The sequence below is a fragment of the Nelumbo lutea genome, chromosome 3 (assembly GCF_056320005.1).
Source record: "Nelumbo lutea isolate HS-2025 chromosome 3, American lotus-T2T, whole genome shotgun sequence".
NCBI lineage: Eukaryota > Viridiplantae > Streptophyta > Magnoliopsida > Proteales > Nelumbonaceae > Nelumbo > Nelumbo lutea.
In genome coordinates, this window is record NC_142686.1 from 80307554 (window position 1) to 80334948 (window position 27395).

Here is a 27395-nt window from a genome sequence, read left to right on the forward strand (position 1 = left end):
GTTGGTCAGATGGATTTAGGCACATTAGCCTCCACTCTTGTCTATGCCTTTCTGTTTGGCACAATCGTTTGCCTGAGGCTATGGCTGATGAAGTCATTGCAGAGCAAGGGAAGGCTGCCTCCAGGCCCACCAAGATGGCCTATCTTTGGCAACCTTCTTCAACTGGGCCCCCTCCCACACAGGGACTTTGCTTCCTTCTGTGAGAAGTATGGGCCGTTGGTCTATCTTCGACTTGGGAGTGTTGATGCTATCACCACGAATGACCCCGAGATCATCCGTGAAATACTTCTCCGACAGGATGAAGTATTTGCTTCTCGACCTCGAACCTTAGCTGCAGTACACCTAGCTTATGGATGTGGTGATGTAGCATTGGCTCCATTAGGGCCACAGTGGAAGAGAATGAGGAGAATATGCATGGAGCACCTACTGAGCATCAAGCGGCTCGAGTCATTTGCGGACCATCGTGCTCGCGAAGCTCACCATCTCGTTCAAGACGTATATGATCGGTCTCAAACCGGGAAGCCTGTTAACTTGAGACAAGTCTTGGGAGCCTTTTCCATGAACAATGTGACAAGAATGTTGCTAGGGAAGCAATATTTTGGCATTGAGTCAGCCGGTCCTCAGGAAGCAATGGAGTTCATGCATATCACTCATGAACTGTTTTGGCTTCTAGGGTTGATTTACTTGGGTGATTACTTGCCCATATGGAGGTGGCTTGACCCTTTTGGGTGTGAGAAGAAGATGAGGGAAGTGGAGAAGAGAGTGGATGAGTTTCATATGAAAATAATTGAAGAACATAGGAAAGGGAGAGAGAGGAAGAAGGAGAAGAAAGGAGAGGATGATGACAGGGAGATGGACTTTGTTGATATCTTGTTGTCTTTGCCTGGTGAACAAGGGAAGGAGCACTTGGAAGAGGCAGAGATTAAAGCTCTAATTCAGGTAAGACTCTCACAAAACAAACTATCACTATTTCTTCTTCTTTTATTGTCTCTGGTTTCTTCGCCCATTTGGTCCATTATGGCCCATTAGGTAATTAATGAAGGGGAATCAATGTAGTGACTGCACCCTAGTTAAATTTGTAGGACATGATAGCAGCTGCTACAGATACATCTTCAGTAACAAATGAATGGGCCATGGCAGAGGTGATCAAGCATCCAGAAGTCCTTGGCAAGGTCCAGGAAGAACTAGACTCGGTCGTCGGCCCAAATCGCATGGTTTCTGAGTCTGATCTGGCCCATCTCAACTACTTGAGGTGCATTGTTCGTGAAACCTTCCGAATGCACCCAGCTGGGCCCTTTCTCATTCCACATGAATCAATTCGTCCCACAAAGATCAATGGCTATTACATTCCTGCCAAGACTCGAGTCTTCATCAACACTCATGCTCTTGGACGGAACACCCGAATTTGGAATGATATCGACGAATTCCGACCGGAAAGGCATTTGCCGGCAGATGGAAGCCGAGTCGAGATAAGTCATGGAATTGACTTCAAGATTTTGCCATTCAGTGCTGGCAAGAGGAAGTGCCCTGGTGCACCACTGGGGCTCACCTTCGTCCTCATGGCTCTGGCCAGGCTATTCCATTGCTTCGACTGGATTCCGCCGGAGGGATTGAAACCAGAAGACATTGATACAACTGAAGTGTATGGGATGACCATGCCCAAGGCCAAGCCCTTGATGGCTATAGCCAGCCCACGCTTGGCAAAAGAAATGTATTGCTGACTGCTGAGTGAATAATCTTGATTGCAGTACGTAGCCAACTAATGGCTGGCTAGTTGGAGAAGCTTTGTTTGAATAAAATAATTTTAGGTATTGTTAGTTTGTTGTTTAGCTTTTTGCTTTTTGCTTTTTGGGAACTTCATGGAATCCAAACAAAGCCTTATGGTATATTTTCAAGAATTGAATCTATGAAGTTATGCATAGAAAATTGAAACTATATTGGGCTTGGTTTAGTTCTCTGGCCCATAATTTAAAATTGAAAAAATTCTCAACCCAACCCAAAAGGTTTAATTTGTCTGTCATGGGCTTCTTCCTTCAAATTTCAAAGGCCTAGCTATAGAGGCTAGATACTAAATTTTAATTCAAAATAAAAAATATATATTAGGAAATAACTCATGCTTTTTAATTACAAATCAAATATCATTTAATCTTCTTGTTCAAGTAAATGGAATTTTTATCTGCTGACACAAGCATCCATATTTTACCCCGTTAGTTAAGCGAGAGATCGGCTTCGATCAGGTCAGCGCAAACCTGTGTCCCTACCCTTCTAACACCCTTTTACAACCTTGCATTGAGAATATCTTCCCATCAAATAAAAGCACGCAAATAGAGAGATATTCTCAATGCAAGGCAACATTCTAACTAACCGAACTCGTTAGTTAGAATGTTGATTTAATTGAGTTACTTAAGACGATGCTTCTAACCTTATCCTTACTTAAGCCGCGTAATTATAGATGGCTTCCGGTGCAAGGCGCAATTAAGCCGTGTAAAAGAGTGTATATATATATATATATATATACGATCTCTTCTTGCTGATCAGATCATCGTCTCAAGGCTAACTGCCAAAGCAACCGCAACAGACAGTTAGATAATTTACCAGTCTTCAGTAGTCTCTCTCTGGTACGTACTTGTTCCGATTTGCTTTCTGTCTCCTCCTCCGGATCCGGCAATGGTCACCATGGTTGCACCGGCTGTGCGGTGTGCCCTAGACGCTGCGGAAGAAAGGTTCAAGGCCCAGGACGTAGAAGGCGCGATCAAGCACGCCAATGCCGCCAAACAGCTTCATCCCCATTCCGAGGGTATCCATCAGTTGCTCGCCGCTTACAGCGTCCATCTGGTTGCTACAAAGAAGAGGAAAAGGAACGGCGACATGGATTGGTACGCGCTTCTCAACATCGCCGATGCTGCATCTGCGGACACCGAGACCATCAAGAGGCAATACAAGAGGATGTCTCTCATGGTTCACCCCGACAAGAACAGCTCTGTTGCTGCTGAGGGCGCCTTCAAGCTTATCTCTGAAGCGTGGAGCGTCTTATCCCAACCCACCAAGAGGCGCAAGTATGATATTCGATCGGGTACCTACGCCCATGCACGTTCAACTCCATCTGCCGCTGCTAGACCTGCAGCGGCTGAGGCTTCTGGTTCTAGTTTTCCGACGACGATGACAACGACGAGTGCAGCTTCCACGGCAGAGATCAAGCCGTGCCCTTGTTGCGGTAAGCCAGTGAGTCATGTAAAGGCCAACAACGGGTTCTTCTCTATTGTGTGCCGGGATTGTGGTTTTATTTTCAAGTACGTGAGTCCAGAATTCTACCAGTTGAGGACCAAGCGCAAGCCCGTGACCTTCTCTTACACCACGGATGAAGGAAAAGAGATCGAGATTAGAGCTTTCTGATGATACTTGGATGTTCACTCTTTCATTTTTTCTTCCCTTCATAAAATTTACTCTGTTGATCATCATTTTCTCAAAAACAAATAAACGATTATATTTTGTCAATACTCAAGCTTTCATCTTATCAGTTCAGGGTCTATATATATGCTAGAAATTTTGGTACTAGGTTTATATATATGTTTGATTGGGATTGTTTTTACCGATTGATCAATTTGTTTATTTTTATCAGTGCATTTATGTAGGCTGTGTTTGGTTTGAAGGAAAAAATAGGGAAAGGAAAGGAAAAGGTAGGGAAACCATTACAAACCTTGTATGAGTTTTCCTACCTTTCCTCACATTTTCCTTCAAACCAATTAAACATAGCCGTAAGGTGTGAATTTGCAATGCACTATTAATTCGGACTGGAAATGCCATCAAACGAAGCCTCTACTTTAGGCTTTGTTTGTTTTTAATTTGCAAGAAAGGGTAGGGAAAGATCTGATTCTAATTAAGGCTCTATTTATTTGTACAAATTAATGGGCTGAGTGCAAATTTTAGATTGCTTTTCTTTCAGGTTTTACTTTATTTTGTTTGTTTGGGAGGAGTAAAATTGGAAGTAAAACAAGGTGCTTCATACTCATTGCTCCTTTTACATGAGACAGTAGTATGAAGTTAGTGGAAAGTGGTGTAAATTTTGCATCAGCTAGGGATCTAAACCATTGGTTCCATTTGTTCGTATGATGTAAAATTTTGGGTCTTTTACTATGATTTGCACCCACAAAATTTTGCGTCACTAATTTTACATCCTAAAATGATGTAAAATTAATATGGCATCCTAAAATGATGCAAAATTTGCACCACCTTCTTAAGACCACATTGTTTTACTTCCCACTTTATTCCTACCACATAAACAACGTTCTTTTTTATCAAAAAAAAAACTTTATTTTAATAGGAAAACATCATTATACTTCTTCCAAACAAAAACAAATAAAACAAAATAGAACTTGAAAGGGAACTAAACCAGATTTTGCATTTAGCTCATTTGCACTCTCATCCATTTGAGCCAGTGCAAATTTTGCACTCAAACAAATAGAACCATTGTAATAAAGAAATCCATGCAAATCTGATCACCATGGCAGATTGTATATTATAACCGCAAACAGAGCCTAACTAATAAGAGGCCCTTGTCTTGGTAGCAAGTTTGTTTATTATATCCAAACGACTGAAGGAATCGTGTAGATCTCCTTTGCGAGCAGCTTCTCCAAATTTAGAGAGACACGTACAGAGATAAATTGGACAAATCAAACTGTTGAAGGGTCCTATTGATTCATCGTGCATCAAATAAAAAATAAATATAAAAAAACATAAAAAATAGTTCTTTTCTCAAAATAAATATAAAAAAAACACATAAAATAGATTGTTTCTCAAAATAAATATATAGAAAAAAACACATTCTTGATTATGTATGTGTTATTTGTTTTCAAAATTGAAACAAAAAATCTGGTTAATTAATATTGTTATCCATAAATGGTATAATTTCTAAGGGAAATTCCTGATTGGTACCCTGAACTTTAGGAGTTATGCCAAGTCAGTCCCTGAACTTCAAAATGTGTCTATGCAGTACCCGATCCCTAGCGTTAACGGTCCATCAGTTCTCTGTATCACATGATGACATGTCCACTTTAGACTTTTAAAATATCAAAACTACCCTTGAAAGAAGACATTGTTCATTGTCTTTTACCTTGCAACTAAAGAGCAGCTCCATTGCTATGGTGATTCTGGGAACTAATGACGGTGCCAAGAACAGATTTGAACAAACCAATGACAGTGCCGGGAACTAACCAAGTTTCAGTGACGGCTGAAACTGCCATTGCTATGGTTTTCTGTATATTCTAAAATCCATTTTGGATAGTTGCTGCAACCTTCCTATCTCAGCTAAGATGCAAGGGGAAATGACATCAATTTTGGCCTTTACATGGGAAAAATTCTGTTGATTATTAATGTTGCATTCACAATGGTATAACTTAGTTTCTCCTTTGCTAATTTCATAATTTATTGCTTGGATTTGACTTCATTAACCATATATTCATCCTTGATAACCAATAATATATCATTTCACAAGCTGGAAAACATGATTGCTTGGAATCAAGGTAGAACAACATAGTTTACTGGAATCAAGATGTAAATGAAAAGAGCTTTGTTTAAATTAGTTTATGTGGAAGTGGGAAATAAAGAAAACTAGATGACACTTAATGTGTAGTTTTGACATATTCCATAATTAACCACGGACTGTCAACAACAGGAACCTACTAGATACATTCTAAAAGTTTGGGATACTATTAGGGGACTGACTTGACACAACCCTAAAGTTCAGGGCACTGATCAGGAATTTTCCCTTACAAATAAGATTCAAATTAGAAAGAGAGTAAATATAAATATGTACAATGCAAATACAGGTTTAGAAATACAAAATACAAGTCTTTGTGCTGTACATATTTGTAATTGCACTCGTTTAGTACAAATACAAATATATAGAATGCAAAACCTTGTATTTTTTTTTTTTATTTTGTCTGTATTTGGAGTGTATCAAATAAGAGTACAAATCTTAATTACAAATGGATGCAAAATTCATATCCGTTCAGATTTAAACTGCAAACCAAATGAAAATTCAAGTACATTATGATAAAATAGAACAATAAAGGAATATGACAAGTAGGGAGTGATGGAACTGTCCACATGACAAATGGCAAATCCATTGGGTCCCAAGCCTTCAGGAAGACCGGTGAATCCACAGTCCCACACCCCACGTTTTAACAATGTCAACCAATCCAGCTTGTAACTGAGAAATTCCAATTAAAGAGAGCTTCCTATTTGCACATGCTGCAGATAGGGAAACAAATTGTTGTACTTGGAGAATACATGCCTCAGCTCTTACCGGCTAAGGAATTAGACAAGAACAAATGCTTTTAACTTGGAGGCAATAAGAGCTGAACATGGACGACTTAAAACTGTCTGAGATTTTTCATGTGATCTGCACTAGCTTATGTGAGAAGCTTCAGTAATCGATACAAAGTATAAGTAATAGCAGAATGACATTTTAAGTGATTCTAGTAAGATATCGTGCCCAGTATGATCAAAATCTTAAATTCTGAACTGCCTAACCTAAGTACATATATAACAGACTTTTACAACTTGGCCTCAGATACAATTGGGCCACAAGCAGGGATCCGGCCATAACCCATTACAACCAAATACATTGTTGTTTCCAAGTAAATGATGTATCATCAATTGGTAAAACTCAGAAACAGACCAAAATTGCATGAAAAGTTACAATGCTCGGAAGAAGTGATTTGCATGCAAAATTTGAGGGAAAGTAATGAAGGATAAAGTGAAGGTTTCTAAAACCTCTTCAGCAATAATAGCTGCATGTTGTCATCTAAAATTGCAGCAATGAGCCCGGCCCCTTGCCAACTTGTCCCATAAACAGAGCATCTGCCTTGGGGACTGATAATGTGCAGTATAGTAATTTTCCATACACCCATATTGACAAAACTTCCAATTATGGGAGTATTGGACAAAGTTTGTAGTGTTGAACTGCTCAACCCACATTCCTATGCTCACATCCTCCATCTTAAATAGCTGCAAAATGAAATAAAGGATTATCCGGTAATTTGACTACCAGGTTGAAAGGATGATAGATGCAAAAGAAGAATACAAGAAAACAATAGATTTCTCGCTTGGACAAACCCTTAGGCTATGATTGGCATGTTGAGCAACGATAAATTTGGCAATGTCAACCGAAATAATGTATCCAGGTCCGTTGGCATAAGGAGGGTATATTTCTTCTGGCCATTCCTGTCACATTAAAGAATGCATCAGATAAAGTATTCCACCTAAATCTAATGAAGATCCTCTTTGCTCAGAAAGCTTTGCTGAGTAGTAGAAATAATGTCTCGAGACAAATAATATCGTTGATAAATTCTCAAATTAGCAATTTAAACTAAGATGTCCTGTTGTGCAATTTGTTAACAAATGGATCTTGACAACATACCTCATATGTGACTGCCCATTTTCCACTTCTGAGGGGCCTGTGCAAGAGGTTGAGATTACCCATATAAAGAGACCTCTTGGGAGAGATGCCCTTAATTTCTTTCAATACAGTATCCACCCTAACAAAGGTGTCATCATCACATTTCATGATATATGCAGCACTTAAGTTGTGAACCTGCAGGAAATTGATTATATTATTTTTTTTATCAGAAAATTGATTATATTTATGGTAGGGAGAAATTTTCAAAAGGGAGGACAGGTGGTATGGAACCCAATACTTTGAAGGTCACTTCTAGATAGAGAAACAGAAGAGTAATAATTTGTTCTCTAAGCTAGAGATAATGAGGATCAGCTTGGATTCAGATAATGCTAGGTGAAATCTTTTATTTTTATGATTCCATTATCAGAAATCAGGTTGGAGTGGTTCCTTTGAGAGCCATTTGAGGTAATCCTCTACCTCCTACATGGGGGCTTTCATACGGTTACTCTTTGCACAGCGTTTTGACCATCAGCCATCTAAAACTGAGAGGATACCATTTGACAAGCTGTGTTTCATGTGCAGCAGATTTACAGTGGAATCTTTCTTTCTGTTTTTTTTTTTTGGGGGGTGATTCCATGATCAGAAATCAGGCTGGAGCAGTTCCTTTGAGAGGCATTTGAGGTAATCCTTTACCTCCTGGATGGAGGCTTTCACATGGTTACTATCTTTGCACAGTGTACAACCTGCATTTCATGTGCAAGAGGTAGGAAGAGGATGCCATGTATATTTTTTTATCAATAACTGTAACTTTCATTTAAATTAGAAGGATCTGTACGATGAGCCAATATACAAAGTGAAAGACAATGAGAGATAAAGCAACTTGTCTCTCCCCTTAGAAGCATCCTTTCCTAAAAATTATAAAGCCAGCTTGGCTAGCATATCAGCAAAGGAATTAGCACTATGCTTACACCAGCTGAAGGATACTTTCATGTCCTTTGTTAGCCATCTGAATTTTTTTCTTCTCATTGTTGTAGATCCACATTTTCATTTCATCACTATGAAGCCAGCTTACAAGCAGCTGTGAATCCACTTCCACTATTAGCTTCCTAATGTTCAAAGACCTTGCCCTTTGAACTCCTTCCATTGCCAAAACCTCTGCTCTGAGAGGGTCTCCCTTCCCCACTAGGCCTGATGGTCTGGGTTTCTCATGCTATTACCATCGAAGTTTGATAGATCCTGTTTCTGGTGGATACCAAGGATGAGTAATAACAGACATGTATGGGGCAGAAACCTCCACTTCCATTTTCTAAGAATGTCATCTGTAGTAACATTAGAAAAGACTTCTAGAGACTTTATCCAATGAGCCACCCTAATCATTATTGTTTCAATCAAGCCTTCCTTGCTTCTTTCCTTCTCCAAGAATATTCTTGAGTTTCTTTCTTCCCATATTGTCCATAAAATTGCCACTTTAGTGCATCTCCATATTAGTCTTCCCCTCTTATTTGGCTACCGGAAGAATGTAGGAGTGAAAAAGGCTTTACACATCAACTGGAGGATTCCACCTACATCCAAACAGAGAGGGAAACCATTCCCAAATATATGCAGTAAAAGTACAAGAGATAAGTAAATGGTAAAAAAAAACTGTTATCACTGTAAAATCCCTATTCAATTCTAGGTTAAAGTAGAGAAGAAGAAGAGAAAGAAGAAGAAGAGAAGAAGAAGGAGGAGAAGAAGGGTTCGGCCAGATTAGGAAAAACCAGTCCACCTCTAGCCAACCCACTTGTATTTATCTCCAATAACATAGTTACAAGAAAGACCATATTGTCCCTCATAAGTGATGGGACACATAACTTAAACTTAAATAAAATAGACCTTTCACTCTCAAATAGATAAACCCAAATGACCAAAATACCCCTGATTTGTGTATTCTAACACTCCCCCTCAAGCTGAAGAGCAGTGAGTTCCCACGTGTGGTTGTATTATAGAGCAGAGATTTCCTCTTCCATGGCTTGCCGCCACCCTGGGGAGGTAAGGGCTTCCTGGACAGTCTTGGGAATGGAAACAAATGATAGCAATGATATAAAGTTGCGATGAGAAGCAGAAAGGTTAGCAGCTGAAACATGGTATGAAATAGGATGAGAAGTACAAGTGCGTTTACCTTTCCGCAGGGCAATAGGAAGATTAAGGTCTATGGGAGAAGAAGCAATGACAGGATCTGTTGACGAGGGCTGAATTAGAGGAAGGGTCGGTGCTCTTCTGTGAGTATACACTTGTTTGATTGGTAGCCTCTCAGTAGTAACTGGCATGGGAGGTGAATCTGCAACTGGAATGGGAACCACGGGAAGGGGATCCGCAACAGGGACGGGAAGAAGAACTACGGAGGAAGGAGAAGAAACCACAGTATCTGAGAAAAAATGAACTGATTCAAAAAAGGTGACATCGAAGCACACAAATGACTTATGAAAGTTAGGGTTATAGCACTTATACCCTTTCTGAGTCCTTGAGTAGCCAAGGAAGATACACTTAGTAGCTCGTGCATCTAACTTGTCTAAACCAGGCCCCAAGTTTTAAACAAAACAAACACATCCAGTGACTCTTGGGGTGAGAGGAAATGGAGACAAGGTGGGAAACAACACTGGGGATTGACTTCCAATGATGGACATGGGCACCCGATTGATGAGAAAATAGGATGTGAGGACGACATCACTCCAAAAATGCTTTGGGACATTCATATTAAGCATCAAAGACCAAGCAGTTTCAAGGAGATGTTGATTTTTCCATTCAACTACACCGTTTTGTTGTGGGGTGTAGGCACAAGAAGTTTGATGAATTATCCCATGGTGCTCTAAGTATTGCTGAAATGGTATTGAGGTGTATTCTTTGGCATTATCGGAGTGAAGAATTTTAATATGAACACCAAATTGGGTACGTATTTCAGCATAAAATTTTTGAAAAATAGAAAACAATTCACATGCTGGTCTGAGGTTACTCTTGATAATGCCTTCAAAACTAATCCACCCCAATGCTCCCAATCCACTGAAAACAAAAATCTATCTAGCCTAGAGCAAATAAGGTTAACTTGGAGGTTTGACCAAGTAAAATTGTGATGGGCTAAAGGCAAATCATTGAGTTCAAAGGAATTTATGAAGAGATTAAACTTCCTCATGCTGGTTGTGATCCTTTGCCTTGGATTATTTGTTTCCTCTGAGAATCTAACAACATTGAAATCACCCCCAATACACCACGGCCCCTCCCACAAGCCTCTAATAGCACTAAATTCTCCCCACAATTCATTCCTTTCTCTATAACTATTTGGTCTGTATATATTGGTTAGAACCTCTTCAAATATGTCCTCAATCTGTTTAAACTTAATGAAAACTGAAAAGTTAACAATCAATTACTCCTCCATAAAGTAATAATGATGCCCGAGGCCCCCCAAGAGGGAGTCATCGCCCAATTTATACCCTTGGACTTCCATAGATTTCTTACCCATCTGATATCAAAGTTTGCCAATTTGGACTCCTGCAACAAGACCACATCAGGCTTTTCTTTCCTGAACACCTCCTTTATCACAGCTCTTTTCCTTGCACTATCCAGTCCATGTACATTCCAGCTTATTATCCTCCTCATAACTTTTTAAAGCCTCCCCTTTTTGCTGACCCCTGTTTTAATTCTCACTTCTTTTCTCCCCTCTTCTTCTTTCCCCTCTACCACTAAATTTCTTATCCCCTTCAACATCTAATCTTAGTCTTTTAGCCTCGTTTAATTTCGTCTTCCTTCTTCTTTCCCCTTCTTCAATCTTTCTAAGGTATGCTTCAGTTCATTAGGATCCTTGATCTTGCAGCCTAAATTTCCAATAAAGCCAGCAATTGAGTCTTCGGCTACTTCAATATCTCTCACCTGACCTCTTTCTAATCGACTCCTCCCCCCCCCCATCATTTTTTTCTCACTCCTGATTCTGCCATGGTTTTTGAACCGTCGTTGACCTGGACGGCCAGACCGGTTGGCCTGGAAATCATTCAAGCAGCCAGTTCCATTTCACCCCTGACCCAGTCTTTTGCCAGAAAACCGCTGACTTGGTCAGCAACCCACTGACTGGGTAGTCAAACCGTCGACCTGTTCAACCCAAACAAAAGTTTTTGACCTTTAGTTTTAATTATTTTTTTAATTGCAAAGGACCATCCTTTTGGACCGGACAGTCAAACCACTGACCCGGAAACTGGTGGCCAAAGCGGTTCCAGTTCCGGGTCAGTTTTTAAAACATTGGATTCTGCTAAGGCTATTTCAGACCCCTCTCATCTTTTCCAGTTCTTTTTTAAATCCTCAAAAAAGTCACTAATTACTCCAAATTTTCTCTCCTCTCTCCCTCTCCTCTTCCTCTACTCCCTTCCCCTCAGGAATTAGGTATTCCCCTTCAGCCACCCAAATTGGATCTGAGATTTCAATGGCTCTTGAATAACAGGAGAAGAAGACACTGGAACACCTATTTCAGGCACAAAAGAAGGATCAGTACTAAAAACTGAATTGACTCCAACACCTGATTCTGGATATGGATGGTCTAACACTGTTAGCATTTCGTTCTTTGTTTTCCAGTCCAGCTTAGAGCTAGGTGCAGCATCTTCCACTAGAGGTATCACTGAGTTGGGTTGAACTGCCATGGCACTGTAACTACATGGACTGCTTTCAAGCATCTTTTGCTCATCCCTTACCAATGCATAGCTACTAGGCTTTTGATGATCAGAGTTACCCTCTTCCCAGACCCCTTGCAGATGTTGAAATTTGGGATTTGAATTCCCCTCAGCCGGGATTTCAGTTTTCTCCTCTGTTTGTGTCCTCTGCACTAATGTGTTGTAGTTTCCTTCCTCTTCCAGATTTTGTTGAGGGTAAGAAGATTTATCATGATCCTCCATTCCACCGAACAACAGATCAGTGTTTAAATCCATGGCATCCTCCCCATCCACCTAATTACCCTAAAAATGATGCTTCCTATGTTGGAGCCTTCCATTGACTGTATTTCTTCACTGCCGGTATCTGAAAAAGAAACCCAATCTTCGTTGCCATCCTCAGACTCCTCCGACCTTGCCCTAGCATACCTTGGATTTGGCCAATCATCCAAAGAGCTCGAGGGAGGCCTTTGTTTCCATTGCAGCGGCATCTGTGACACTAGAATGGCTCTAGCATACCTTAGATCCATGTATCTATTTACTCTTTTTTTAATGGATTTATTAATTCATTCCAAGCAGAATTCATTTGATCCCTTTTTCATCTATTTCAGTAACAACTGTTCAGACCAAGTCAACCTGATAAAATATTTTCTTCTCGGCCTACCTTCTCTATGGTTAAAAAGGCAAAAATTGTCTGGAGAATTTGTGACCTGTAGAAACATACGGACGGGAGAAAATAAAAGAATATTTTACAGAAGGCACTGTAATCTCAGAAACATAGTTGCTAATATATGCTCTGAGATCATGGTGTGTTTGATGGTGCACCCAGAATTTGAAGATGTCAATAGACTGTCATTAGGTGCTGTTTTCTGGAACACTTTAGATTTGGTTTCTGATGGTGCATGATTGCTTTGTATTTCGTACTTTTCAATAAGTGTTTCCATTTTCTGTTTTAGGTGAAACCCCTATAACTTTAACTTTAATACCCTTTTTCTATTAAATAAATTATTTTCTCTTACTATCAAATCAAACAAACTCAGGATGGAAGATAATAATGTTTACATGCATTAGATAACCATCACCACATGACTGATTCAATAAAAGAGAGTTAGCAAAGAGACTGAACATGAACTTACCCCATACTCACAGATGGCAAGTGTTTTAAGAACCACGAGTTCATAACGATCCATAAATGGCAGAATTATAATGTCACCAAAGTAAGCTGCTTCTTTCTTTAGTGCTGCATTCACCTCCTTTCTTGGATTCTACAGTTTGATGTTATAGATGAATAGAAATTTATTGATGTGTACCAAAATAATCAAATGCAAATAGAATCACATTACAATTCCACCATCATAAATGGCAGAAACACAGCAAAGAATTTGCTATTTTCCTGATTCTTTACAGCTTTATATTGGACCCAAACTGCATATCCGGGTAAATTAGCAGAACGTATTTCCATTTTCATCATAAAAACTTTTTTCCCACACATAGATCAAACACATAGATCAATAAAGCTTACCAATGCCACAAAGAAACGGGCAACCACATTTGAAGACTTAAATTCAGGAAACTGCATCCAGGTTTTTCTAACTGCCATGCGCTCTGCAAAATGATTTGTAGCAGAGAGAATCCCAATAAAAAGTTGAACTGGACTTTTTGGCAAAGGAGAAGCCTTCCATTTCTCCGACATTTCCAATACTCGCTGAAGTGAGAAACTAGGATGTGAGGTAGGAAGAGAGGTTGCATGTACTGCATGCACATCTACATCACCTTTAATTACCAATCCTGTTGCATCTTCAAGAGTAAAACCCTAAAAGAAAGAGACATACCTTGGTCAGAATTCAGAACTGCATTTTCAAGTCCAGAATACAAGAAATGACAAAGGTTATGAAACACGTAGAGAAAAAAGTTTCCATGTAAATATACATTAGAAAAACATATTCAATGTTACTAATATAGAGCAAATTGCAAGAAGAGGTGAAAATGATATAAAAGAGAGAACATCCACAACATAATGGGAGGATGAAAACAAGTCATCCTCAATAACCATGTTGTATGTGTCAAACTATGATGATGGATACAGGGTCTTTCCATGCTCAATAACCACAGCACAATCTGCTGATCTACCATTTGCTCAGTCCTATCCAGCAAGGTCTCTTAGCTCATGATTCATATTGACTATCTGATTTTCACACCTTTTCTGGATCTTGCCATGTATTCTTTTCATCATCATAATGTGGTAGATTATGTTCAAGATAATCTGATTGATCAATTTATTTCCTGGGATATCACCTAGGTAGGAGACAATAATTAACCAGCATGGAATCACTTGCATGCTTCCACACCAGTAATAGTCCTCATACAAGTGCCTTTAGATGATTTAGTTACATACCGTCCGATAAGGGAAAGAAGTCATATGTCGACCACCAACATTGATATGGTATCCTTCCACACCAGCTCGCAGTGTCAGGACAAACAGTCTTTCCTCTGCAAAAGGAAACGGCCACATCATTTCTGGCTTTTGGGCACGCCCTATGAATCGTTTGAACCATGAGGTTGACTTGGACTCTTCTGGATCTACAATATCATTCCGCATCCATCTTTCACATCTCCCGAACCCATCAACTGTCCAATAGAAGTTGAGAAATACGGACGACACAAAAAAGCCGAGAATGTGAGATTGAATTCTTTCAATAGGTAAAAAAGAAAATACTGAACTTTGTTGGCTGTGAAGCAGGAAATAGTAACAACATGAATAATGAATTCCATTTCTAAATGTTACAGAAATTGCCACTCCTTTACACCATGCCATATGTATGAAACATTGACCATTTGGTCAGGTGCATTCATCGGGGAATTAGAATGCAAGGGAGGTGGAATCATTCTCTTCTGTTTGTATTTGTACTACAATTAATGGAAGGGTTGCAGAGAACGCCTCTCCAAGGGTCACTTGTACTGAGTTGATTTTTGATAACAAAGATTAATTATTTATCAAAAAAAATACAAGAGAGATGGAAAAATAAGGGCCACATAAATGGATGCAAGAACAACCATGGAAGATTGCAAGATAGTCTAGAATGAAATGTAAATTTATAGGAAAAGAAAATTGGTTAAACCTTTACTTGATCACACATGGGACTCAAGAGTCCAGGCAAGCTTCAGCTTAAAAACAATAAGTGATTCATTTCTAATTGTATCTCTATTAAGGAAACTACAAACATAGAGCCTTACACCAAACCTACACTTAGAAAATTGTCTAGCATCCATGTTCCTGGGAGTGAACAACAAATTGGCTAAAATCAAAACATATGAGCATAATATGTAAGGCAAATTCAAACTGAAAGCGAAAGCAAATAGATGTGTATTGTACCAAATGCTTCAAGTGCTTGGCAATTCAAGAATGTGAAACTCTCAATGTATTTGTCTATCGCATTACCACAAGTAGCTAGCGTGATGCTAGATGTCTTGTATTCCCAATTGTAAGAGATTGGGGCCTTTATGGAGGTGGAGGTCCAGTGGGCCCAAACAAGCCCATGTGGAAAGTTCAGGGGCACACCTCTGACCAGAATCTTTGGCTCGTATATAAAAGGGGGTAGGTTTTATGATTTGGCCGTAATTCATTCAATTAGGTTTAAGGATCAAAGGTTGGTTTTATGATTTTGGTTGTAATTCATTCAATTAGGTTTAAGGATCAGAGGTTAGTTGTGTGATGTATATGAATAAGTTTCCGCATCTGCATTAGTGCAATATTGAGAAATATGTCCTAGGAGGAATGGTTCGGCATCACATTTTTTTCTTTTTATCATATAACCGAGACCATGTGTCCAAGCTTGTTCTTCACTAAGGTTGTGTATAGGTTTCCCTACTTTTCCCTAGCTTTTCTTTCAAACCAAACACAGCCAAAGTTTCCTTTACTTTCAAATCTTAAGTCTACCTACAAGGATACATAGTGCTCATTTCCTAACATTTTTTCTTTGTATCTAAACAAACTTGTTACACTATAATCTTTTCACAAAGCAACATAAAAGTTGTAAGGTTTTTGCTTGTAGGTTAGTTGCTTAACACATTAGCCAGGAAAAGATATATAACAGAAAAGAAGCAAGATGAGAACTTGCCTAGCATGTCATCATCATTCTTCAATGGCAATCCATCACACCTTTGAGCCGTTCCCCATTGCATCCTATAGCATGTATTGTGTTCAATCACTGGCTGATGGCTCCAGTCACCTTTCAATCGAGGATTCAAATGAAGAATCTTTGGTGGATCCTCACCATCCACAGCCTTCAGCCCTTGCAATTCAACCATGAATTGTGAAACCAAGACCTTAGGATTTCCATTTCTCAACCTTGCCAACTGAGGCACATACTCCTCATGAGCATTATGAGGCGTCCCCACCACTGTTATAGAAGAACCTGCAGCAAGCCCACAAGGAAGAAACATGACATGTTCCTCCCCACTCCCAAGTTCTACTCCTGTCATTGATACAGACAAAGGGCATGACTCAGGCTTCCCTTCAATCAGAGAACTCTGATCAGCTTCCTCTGAATTGAAATTCTCAATTTCTTTCCATGCCTTGTTACCCAATGTCCATGCCTCATCCGCCATTCTCTCCAGCACAGACAGATCCATTGTTTTATTCCTTCGCCTCATGATTTCACCCGTGATCCGACCATAGTGGTGCTGCAGAGGCTTTATAGTTGGGGACTTACTCGCTTCCTCTTCAAATGGCTCCTTCCGAGGCATTAAAGGTGCATCATGGTACTGGTTATCTTCCAATTTCCTGTGGAAAGTATCCTTGTAAACTGAACTAAAGAAGGGCTTGCTTATATCCCCATCTTCCTCGACTGCTGCAGATTTATCCAGTCCAACGGAACTGTCATCTCCGCTCAACACTATCGCAAACTCCAAGACCCGATGGAACTTGAGGGAGATAAAAAGCAAGTACAATGCCGCTACAACCAACAGAGAATGATACAACTTAAATCTCTTTCCACCAAGAGGTTCTCCTTTGAATCTCCTCATCTTCAGAAATGAAGAGAGAATCTCTAGCTCCTCAAAGATATCAAAACCTCTTCAAATATTATTCTCTAACTGGCAACTGTACTCCATGGTGGTGGTGGTGGTGGCGGCGGCGGTGGGGGACGAAAATGAACTGAACCCACAAACTAAGAAACTCGAAAAAATCAGGCCCGACTGTGAAATTTCAATCTTTCAAAGCAACCATTCAAACCACTCTACCAGTAGAACTCCAAATTCAGCAAAAAGCTAAAAAGAAAAGGACCCAAGAATAGAAAAAAGCAAACAGGAAGAACCAGGTAGAAACCCTTTATAGATTCAAAAGGGTCCACCTTTACTAATCAACCGTCACTACTTCATACAGCAATGTACGAGGAAAACCAAAGCTTTACTAAAATTGACAAAGGATAAAATCTTAAATTCAAATAACAAAAGGAATAAAACGAAATTTCTCAGAAGTTAGAACCAAAACCAATTGTCTCTCCCAACCCACGACCATTTACCAATTAGAAAACCCACGACCATTAGCCAAAGAACAATTCAAATCAAAATCCCTAACCGATCCCACAGGCACCTTCACCATCCCAAATCCACAAATCTGTTCAAGGGCTAGAACCAGCACTCCTTGTAAAAACACAATGATTCGAGTAAACTTGAAGAGGGGAGCAGACAAACAGAAGAAACTGAATAAAATGAACCCAGGAAACTGAGAACAGAAGAAATTGCAGTCCAGAAACGTTAAAGAGTTCTAAATTTCCATTAATGTCATGATCATTGATTTTATCCAGAGGGAAACCCCAGAAACTCTCGCCGTGAAGATCCATGTCTGTTGCTTTCAGAAACAGAATATACACGACAAATTATTAAAATATTCCTTTTATATTTTAATTAGTTTCTACAATTTTTCTTGGGTTCCACCTCCACGCATGAGTCTAATAACGTGCTTTAAGCTTTACCTTTAATTCAAATTTTACTTTTGTCTTCAAAGGCCCGTTTGGCATCACACTAAACTAATACTTCCTAATGGAAATAAATCGTCTTTACTTTTTTCTGATATTTGAGAAGAGAAAATCCATTTTTTCAGTGCAACCATATATACTAGCGGAGGGGGCCCTGCATTGCGGGGGCTCACTCATAAACTATCAGAGTCAAGCTCGATTCGAATTAGAAACTTGAGTTCGAGTTCGAATTCGACTCAAGTCAAAAGATTGAAAGTTCGAGCTCGGCTACCTTTGGTTGCAGGTTTCTCAAGCAACCAAGGTGCCAAACCGAGGTCTCCCTCAACTATTAAAGTGTCGAGCTAAGGTTTCCCTAATAGGTGAGGTGTTGAGCCAAGATCATCCTCAGTAATCGATGTACCGAGCTGAGGTCTCCCTCAGTGGGTCGAGCTATCGTCTAGCTCGAGCTCGATTCAAATTAGAGATTTGAGCTTGAGCTCAGAAGTTTAAGCTCGGCTCGGCTCGAACTTGACCACCTTTGATTGCAGGTCCCCTAACAGCCAAAATGTCGAGTTGAGATCTCCCTCAATTGGAGAGAGAGTGGCATTCTTGTAATTTATAAGGAGAGAGATGGCATTCTTGTAATTTATAAGAAAAAGAGAGAGAGAGAGAGAGAGTCGGTAGGAGAGACAATGGCATAATTTGAAAGAAAAAAAAAAGCAAGGGAGAGAGAGAGAGAGAAAGAATTGGTAGGAGAGAGTGGCATTCTTGTAATTTCAAAGAAAAAAGGCAAAAAATATTGTTATATTCCATTTCCCTCATTTTAGCTTATTATATATATTGATATTCATGACTATCCTATTTGATCTGTAAGAGTTTCCTTTTAGGTTCTTGCTTGCAAGTTGTGCCCACACCTAGCAAAGGGGGCCTTGCGTTGTAGGGCTCGTTCATAAACTATCAAGCTCGATATCGATTCGAATTAAAATCTTGAGCTCAACTTGAGCCAAAAGTTTAGAAGTTCGAGCTTGACTACCTTTGATTGTAGGTCTTTCAAGCGTCTGAGGTGTTGAGTTGAGGTCTCCCTCAATTGCCGAGATGCCAAACCGAGGTCTCTCTTAGTTGCTAAAGTGTCGAACTAAGGTTTCCCTACCAGGCGAGCTGTCGAGCTAAGGTCTCCCTTAGTTAACAAGGTGCCGAGCCAATGTCTCCCTCAGTGGTCGATTTGAATTAGAGACTTGAGCTTGAGATCAAAAGTTTGAGCTTGGCTCGGCTCGAACTTGACTACCTTCGAATGTAGGTCCCCTAACAGATAAGATGCCAAGCTAAAGTCTCCCTCAATTGGAGAGAGTGTGACATTCTTGTAATTTATAAGGAGAGAGAGAGAGAGATGGCATTCTTGTAATTTATAAGAAAGAGAGAGAGAGAATTGATAGGAGAAAAAGTGACATTCTTGTAATTTGAAAGAAAAAAATAAGAGAGAGAGAGTTGATAGGAGAGAGAGTGGCATTCTTGTAATTTAAAAGAAAAAAAAAAGAGAATTGATAGAAAGTAGTATTCTTGTAATTCTATGAAAAAAAAAGTAAAAAATATTGTTAGATTCCATTTCCCTTGCCTTCTCAAGTACACATTTCACTTAATATATATAACTATATATATATTGATATATTGATTATACTGTCCAATGATGTATCCTTCATAAAATTAAAAATCTCATTTTCTATTAAAAAAAAAAACAGATATTATACTATCAGATAAATAAAAATCAAAACTCAAAAGAGTGAATAAAATGGTGACAACGCGGGAAGGGCGAGTCGTAATTTTCGGTTTCGATAAGGATCATTTTGTCCATTTAAGGAACAGCCTGAGATCGTTATTTTTTAGTTAATTCCTGACACGTAGCGCACAAAATTCGATCAATGGTCCTGTCCCTAAGGACACGTGTCCCTCATTTAACACGTGAGATTGGGATTTACTCAACATTATTACATTAGGTGTGGAAGGCACGGATGGTTGCACCTGTAAAAGATTCCTGTTTTGTGGAGTTGTACCTAGTTACCAACTACGCGACTACCTACTTACCTAGTACATTAACCTAATTATATTTTTTATTTTTCAATAAAAAAATCTAATTTTTTCGGTGACTGGTTAAAAACCTAACGCTCAGCGTTGATGTTTGATGGCAAGCCGACCAAATTGGCTCGACCCAATCCGATTTTGGTCGGTTTTTCAATATTACATGTCGTTTTCGGTTTATATAGGTAAATAAAGTGATAATTTGGTTGGGTTTGAATATGTAAGCTTTTAAGTAATTAGTCGCTAGTTATTCTTTCCCTAATCCGATAAGCCCTATCCTTGGTTTCTAATTAGCTACTTAGCTTTAACATAAAAAAAAATGAAAAAAAAAAACATTAACTAAATGGGAATTGGTTTGTCTTTGGGATTGTTTTTCTTTTTTGAGTTGGAAACTTTGCACCAAATAGGAAATATCCGATATCGGGAAAAAGATATAATTTGAGTCAATTTTAAAAACTTTTTTTGGGATTAGCAAGCATTGCAAGTAAGATCCCTCACCTTTAGACTTGCTAAACTTAGAAAATTGTTCTTCTCAATGGAGTCTTGGACAATAGATACTTTGGAGACTTGGAGTCTTGCATTTTTTGGGAAGAATTAGAGAAATTCCATGCTTTACACCAAATAAGAGTCTTAGAGTTTTGAAGACTTGAATCTTGATTTCTCTTTGACTCTTCCAATCTTCATCTTTCTACTACCTGGTTGTCTCATGCTACAAGTTTGCAACACCCAAGGCTTTTTTCATCCACCATTACAATTATAAGTACTGTCGGTCCCTCCCGTCTTCTTAACTTTCATTCTCTCAACTTCTCAAGACTGAAGCATCACATTCACAAGTTGGCATTTTATTTTTTTCTTTAATAGTTTTAAATTTTAATGCATGTTAAATGTTGATATATTTTATTTGTGTTTTGTTTGAGATTTGAAAAGAATCCGACTATTTATGATAAAAACTAAAAAAGTAAAACCAATACAAATATAATACAATGGTATAATATTTAATTCAGTTTTGTATAAATTTAAATATATATTTACACAAAAAAAAATCAGTTTTGTATAAAAAAAACTAATCTATTTAAATATATATTTCGGTTTTAATTTAAATATATATTGTATATTTAAAACTGTTAAATATAGATATTTTGGTTTTGCATAAAAACTGAAAAGAAATAAACTTAAATACAAATAGATATTTATATATAGATATTTTAGTTTTAAATAATATATATATATATATATATATATATATATTCTGAAATATATCAAATATATATATTTTCAAAATATATTTAAACCGATAAACCTATAAACCGACCCTTCATGTTTGGGTCGGTTTTGCTTCATGGTCGTTCGGTTTTGGTTTGATGATTTTGTAACCCAAATAGGTCGGGTCGGTTGAAGAAATTGTCTTAAATTGACCCAACCCGCCCCGTGAACAACCCTAGGCTCAGTGTAGTTTAACTTTCCCTCAACTTTTTACTCCTCCCTTACGTTCCGTTTGTTTGTGGAGTAAATACTGGATTGGTGTTGTTTTACATTTTGGTCCGATTTTATAGCCATTTAGTGTGTAAAAGTACATTTACACCACTTTCAAATGCAGGATTTTCTAATAAACCAAACACAGCCCAAAGGTGCTATTAGGACACTGATAGTAGAGTCATCCTGAATGTCAAAACATTTACTTAAAACTCAGATTAGATGGTTGGATCAAGAGCACATTGTAGACTAGTATGGTTCAGGAGTGGATTCTTCAATAGTTTGGTTTAGCCGTTCAGGCATTGAACATATTTGACTTTTTTTTTTCGGGGGGGGGGGGGGGGTGTTACAGATTACACCACTAAGGATACGGGCAGGGATGCAACTCGGATTGGCTTGAGTTAACATTTTACATAATTATGGCCAAGCCAATTCAAATTTTGACAAAAACCCAACCAAGCCCATCCACATTGCATTACTAGATTCGAGAATGAGATTGCGGACAGAGCAGGAAGCACAAAAGTTCCACTAACAATACCATGAAGAGCCTAAAGATGTGCATGTATGATTTGTGCCTCCATTGTAGTAAGAGAGATGCCTTGCAACCAATTTAACTACTAGTCATCTGGCAAATGAATATGACTTAAAAACTCAACACAACATACAATATAGGGGTGATATTCCAATATGATCAAGAAATTTCTGATCTTGCACTTAAGTTCTAAGGTTCAAGCCGATATATCTATATTCTATATAAAAGTGTGGATGCAATGTGAAATATATTTTGGACTAAAATGATCTTCTATTTTTTTAAGAGATGGTATAATAGTAATTTCGTTATAGATTTAATGCCAACTCTAATGGCTACTATAATGGCCATATTTGTGTATTTAATCCATCTCTAAGTGTAAGAGTTGAAAATGCAACTTTAATTATTACTTTTCACCTCACTTAATCCCCTCTCGTTAAGTCTTATACTTAAGGTATTAAATCCCATTTTCTCTTATTAAATCTTATATTTGTAAGTTATTTTTCACTTATAAGTGCTACTAATTAGATATATGTCAATATTTTTAACAATATAAACCCATATATTTTAAAGTTGACTCAAAAACAAAATCATTCTCTATCCAAGTGGTGGCTAAGCAATTCAACCATTTGAATCAAATTGATCAACCTATGAAGTCATAGTTAAGTAATAAAATTCTTAAAATAAAAATAAATATAGAAAATTACAAAAATATAAAAAAATTAGACACATTTATGATATTTTTATTTAATCAAATTAAAAAAAGAATAAGTGTAATAAGAAATAATTATTTTTATTGATAATGAAAATGAAATAAATAATTTAGAATTGATAAAAAATAAAATATAAACTTAATAATAAATAGTTCAACTTTTGGGTTAAATGTGTTATCCTTTAATGCCATAAATAAATAATAAAAGTTAATAAAATCTAAAATATAAAAATGAAAAAAATACATAAATTTTGCAAAAAAAGCATTCAAGCACATATGTAATATCATGTATTAATCATATTAAACAAAAGGTGTTACATATTCATAATTATTTTTTACACAAAAAAATTATAGTAAAAATTGAAAACATTTTTGTTCTATATTTACTCTACTATTAAAAATATAAATAAGATTGTGGAACTTTTATCTTTGACTAAAATCAAGGTTTTAAAAACCAACTTAGAAACGGAACCACTTTGGCTTTCGGTTTCCGGGTTAGCGATTCAACTATCCAGTTTGAGTGGGTCAAACCGATAAGATGTAAAATTTAATGTAAGCTTTTATTTCGATTGTTAGATTGGGATTAGGTTAAAGTCCATCATATATATACATTATTATGAGAGGAGAGTGAGACTTTGAGAAAAAAAGGTGGTTGGTTAAAGCTGAGAGGTGAGAAAGAAGAAGAAAAAGGAAGCATCACTAGAGGTGGTTGTCACCATGTTCACCGATTGTTGTTGTAGAACCATTTGCCCTAAAAAAGAAGAAGAAGAAGAAGGAACCATCAGTGGCAGCTATCTCCATGCTCATCATCACCACCGTTATAACACTATTTGCCCTCTTCTTACATCTCTCTAAATCTCTCTTAAATCCTATATTGTTTGCTTCATTGGTGTATCATAGATTTTAATATAAGATCGATGTTTAATCTCTCATCTCTTGCATCAATTTTTTGATTTTCATTGGAGTTGCAATTTTTTGTTGTTATAACTTAAAAGAATCACAGAAATGAAAAAAACTCAAAATCAAAATGGAAAAACTAAAAACCCTAACTAATTTTGGCCATTAGGAATAAATCGAACAAGATTATGAGATATGAAAGTTTCTTTTTTCAATTTTTTTTTTTCTAATTTCTATTTTAAAATAAATAAAAAATTTGGAATTAGTTTGAAAGCAACCCGAGAACCGTTAACTGGACTGAACATTTTAGTGGTTAAACTGTCAAGGTTAGCGGTTCTCTAACCATTTCAATTGTTTTTTTATTTATATAAAATAACAGTTCAAGGCCAAAACGGAATCAGTGACCTGATCGATTCCTGGGCCAAATGATTTGACCATCCAGTTTTGGTCTGGTTTTTTAAACAATGACTGAAATGATGACCCACCCCAAAATGATGGGTTTTAAATTCAATTTGGTAAGTAGGCATTTTAAAATGATGGGCTAAATGGTCGAACCCGGGCTAAATGCTTCGATTTGGTAAGTAGGCATTTTAGTCACTGTTTTAAACCCGCCCCAAAACCCATCTTTTTAGCAAAAAAAAAAAAAAAAACCCGCTCCGTCAGGGAGGGTAGGGGCGGGTACCCACTAGGTAGGGTAGAAATTGCCATCCCTATCCAAGAGTTAGGTTAGGTGGTGTTTGCTTCCTACCTCACTCTCAAACAAATACCCCAAATCCTACCTCCATTCTCTTGCATATAAGGTGGGAGCACACCATTTTAGGGTCTGTTTGGTTTACTTCTGAAATCAGAATTGAAATCTTTCGTAATTGGAATTGGAATGGTCTATTCCCATATCCTGTCTGGTTTTGATAGGAATTGGAATCAAAATTAGAATTAGCAAGAATGAGATCTCATTCCCATGGGATGGAGAGAGAATGATCCATTGCCTCAATTGGAGAAATGCCATTCCCCCAGGAACAGGAATGGGATTGTGATTCCAAATCTCTATTCCCATGAATCAAACCGGCCCTTAATTTCTATTTTACTTGTCACAAACAAATAAGACAATATCAAATCTAAAGCAAAAATGAATTAAAATTTACACAGCCTATTTGCACTCTCATACATTTAAACACACAAAGAAAGAGAGAGAGATATATTTTCGTGAACAATAAACCTACCTCCATCACTTTAATTAACAGAATCAACTTTGTCATAAGTTATTGCTACTTGTATATACCACCAGTACACACTAAGGTCAGGTTAGGGCTGCAATTCCATTGGTCCGTTTTTAATCCATTATGTAAATCCCAAATTGATCCAGTTTTAATCGGATCAAATATCAAATATGGATATCCGTTTTTAACAGTATCCGATTGGCGTGAATGTTGTGTTTTTGCTATTAACTGTCATAGTTCAAGTTCCATATATACAAGTAATTTTCAATTTATTTAATTCATGAAATACGATATCAATCATATATGGTTCATTGTATTAATATTTTAAATATTTTTTATTATTTTTAGTTTGATTTGTTTTAAACTCAATGGATAAAATCTGACTGGAATTCAGATATAAATGAATCAAATTTAAATTTACCTATATTTGATTCAATTTGATGCATTTAAAGCCCTATGGAATGTTCCAAACTTTGTTTATTAAATAACACCAAAACTGTATTTGGTTTAATAGAAAACTGGAGAGAAACAGAAAAGTTTTTATTTTCTATCAAACCAAACATAACCTATGTAAAGTACAATTGATGTTTCAGATGTGAGTTTAGGTGAATGTGACCAGCAATGTGTTGTGGTCAGCCGATCCCAATAATGCCTAAGGCCCTTCCATCGCAGTTGAAATGGCTAAGCTGGATGACTTATTGCTTTATCTTTTATTAAATAAGTTTTTGAGGGTGTGATTTTAATGGCTGAAGCTGAAGTTGGATTGTTTATTGTCCTTGAATATTTTATTATTTCAATATTTTATCCACTAAAAACATAATAATAAGTCATTCAGTTCAGCCACTTCAGCATTTGCCAAACAACCATAATAGCGCTGCAAACCTATCTAATTAATTTGTTAATATTTGGGTTTGGGTTAAAACTTGGTCATTGGATTCAGATTTAATACAGATTTAAGTTTGAATATTGAATGGGTAAATCTATGTTGCCAGAAAGGTATGATATTGGATGATCTTTGACCAATTAAATCCCCTCTCCTCATGAATTTTGATGAATACCACCTCATTGGTTACCATCTTTATATTGATTGATTACAACCTTTCAGTATCATAGTTGAATCCATATTGAACACCAATTACACCATTAATAATGTTATTTCTATGATGAAAAAAATGAATTAAAAATTATAATGTATTATTGATAAAATGAACTAAAAATGACTTTGATATTGTATATCATGAAAAAAATGAATTTAAAATAATTTCTATGAGATTTGAATATATGGCTCTTTGTAAATAAATAGCATTCAAACAAACTATGATTTGCATCTCTACTAGAAAGGTGTTTTAGAGGACTTGTTTTAGACTGCATTTGGGTGTTTTAATAAGTGCTTTTGCAGTTTATTGTGTTTTAGAAGCCAAAAACACTCTCAAATGCTGTTTGGTGATTAAATGCAAAAAAGCTTTTTTCACCCCAAAAAAGCCATAAAAGCATGCTTAAAAGAAGCCAAAAAATATCTTCTATCTTTTTCATTTAGACGAAGTCATTTTATAAAGAAAAGCCTGTTAAAAAAGTGACTCACCAAACACTCAGAAAGTGTTTCTCTAAATCATGTGCATGGCTAAACAGAAATCATCAGAATAATGTTTTCGGGTAGGGCTGCAACTTGGATTGGCCCAAGTTTACATTTTACGCTGCTTCAGGTTTGGACCATTGACTAAGCCCATTCAAATTTTGACAAAAGTCCAATATGAATCTGCCTAAATTGCAGCCCTATTTTTAAGAGAAGTGGTAGTATAGAACATTAGAGAGGTGTTTGGGGAATTTTGTACAAGGGTTTGGTGGTGATTACTGAATCAACAAACTCAAATGTAAACCCTGAGGCATTCACCCTCGACACACCATAATTGTTGTTAGACTTAAACCGAACTGGACGGCCGGACTGCCAGAATACTGAAACGACAACCAAAGCTTTTATTTTTATTTTTTGCATCAGTTTCTTAGAAATGTTGATTTGGTTTTGACCCATTTATTGTTTCATGTTTATTTTGATTCCAGACAGCTTTAAGAGATAATCCAATGGTTTCCTGCATGGTCTGATTAGGGGCTATTTGGCAAGTCATTTTAGGTAAATCTTTCAATAGCCCACTAGATTGGAAGATGCATTGAACTTTTGGGGTATTATCTTTAAAAATCAAAACTGTTTGATAAGCATCATTGTCTACCGAGCTGTTAAAAACAGTTGGAAAGGAGTGAAAAGATCAATAACTTCATTTGAAGCTTCCCAATTTGACTTTTTTAGGTTTTTCACACACAGAGACGCTCATCTTCGAGTCTTTCGGTCTATGCGAGACCAAATGAAAAGAAAAAAAAAAAAAAAAATCATTTTTAGATCTTTTGAACTTCCCGCAAAATGGAAAGTAAGACCAAAAAGAGGTGCTAAACACCACCTACATCTATTTTATTTTCAGCCA

General features: G+C 37.3%; 2 protein-coding genes across 2 annotated transcripts; one reads left to right on the forward strand and one right to left on the reverse strand.

The window, feature by feature from the left end:
* The first annotated feature begins 9 nt into the window (after positions 1–9).
* LOC148865952 (cytochrome P450 703A2-like) lies at positions 10–1721 on the forward strand. Its single transcript, XM_088974937.1, has 2 exons — positions 10–939; positions 1083–1721. The coding sequence occupies exons 1-2, from the start codon at positions 10–12 to the stop codon at positions 1719–1721; spliced, it is 1569 nt and encodes a 522-aa protein (XP_088831063.1).
* A 4723-nt stretch (positions 1722–6444) lies between these two features.
* LOC148865953 (hydroxyproline O-galactosyltransferase GALT2-like) lies at positions 6445–17939 on the reverse strand. Its single transcript, XM_088980873.1, has 7 exons — positions 16182–17939; positions 14459–14691; positions 13586–13876; positions 13200–13328; positions 7421–7594; positions 7117–7224; positions 6445–7008 (listed from the first exon to the last, which is right to left on the reverse strand). Exons 1-7 carry the CDS (start codon positions 17086–17088, stop codon positions 6802–6804), a joined length of 2049 nt encoding a protein of 682 aa, XP_088836999.1. The 5' UTR covers positions 17089–17939; the 3' UTR covers positions 6445–6801.
* Between the last annotated feature and the right edge of the window lie 9456 nt (positions 17940–27395).

What these genes read in the sequence shown, in the direction of transcription:
- LOC148865952 (XM_088974937.1), top strand. Translation starts at nt 10, where the DNA reads ATGGATTTAGGCACATTAGCCTCCACTCTTGTCTATGCCTTTCTGTTT. An exon ending in AGATTAAAGCTCTAATTCAG is followed by an intron (nt 940 to 1,082) that starts GTAAGACTCTCA and finishes TTAAATTTGTAG; the next exon opens with GACATGATAGCAGCTGCTAC.
- LOC148865953 (XM_088980873.1), bottom strand. Translation starts at nt 17,088, where the DNA reads ATGAGGAGATTCAAAGGAGAACCTCTTGGTGGAAAGAGATTTAAGTTG. An exon ending in CCCGTTTCTTTGTGGCATTG is followed by an intron (nt 13,329 to 13,585) that starts GTAAGCTTTATT and finishes ATCAAACTGTAG; the next exon opens with AATCCAAGAAAGGAGGTGAA. An exon ending in AATGGGCAGTCACATATGAG is followed by an intron (nt 7,225 to 7,420) that starts GTATGTTGTCAA and finishes TTAATGTGACAG; the next exon opens with GAATGGCCAGAAGAAATATA.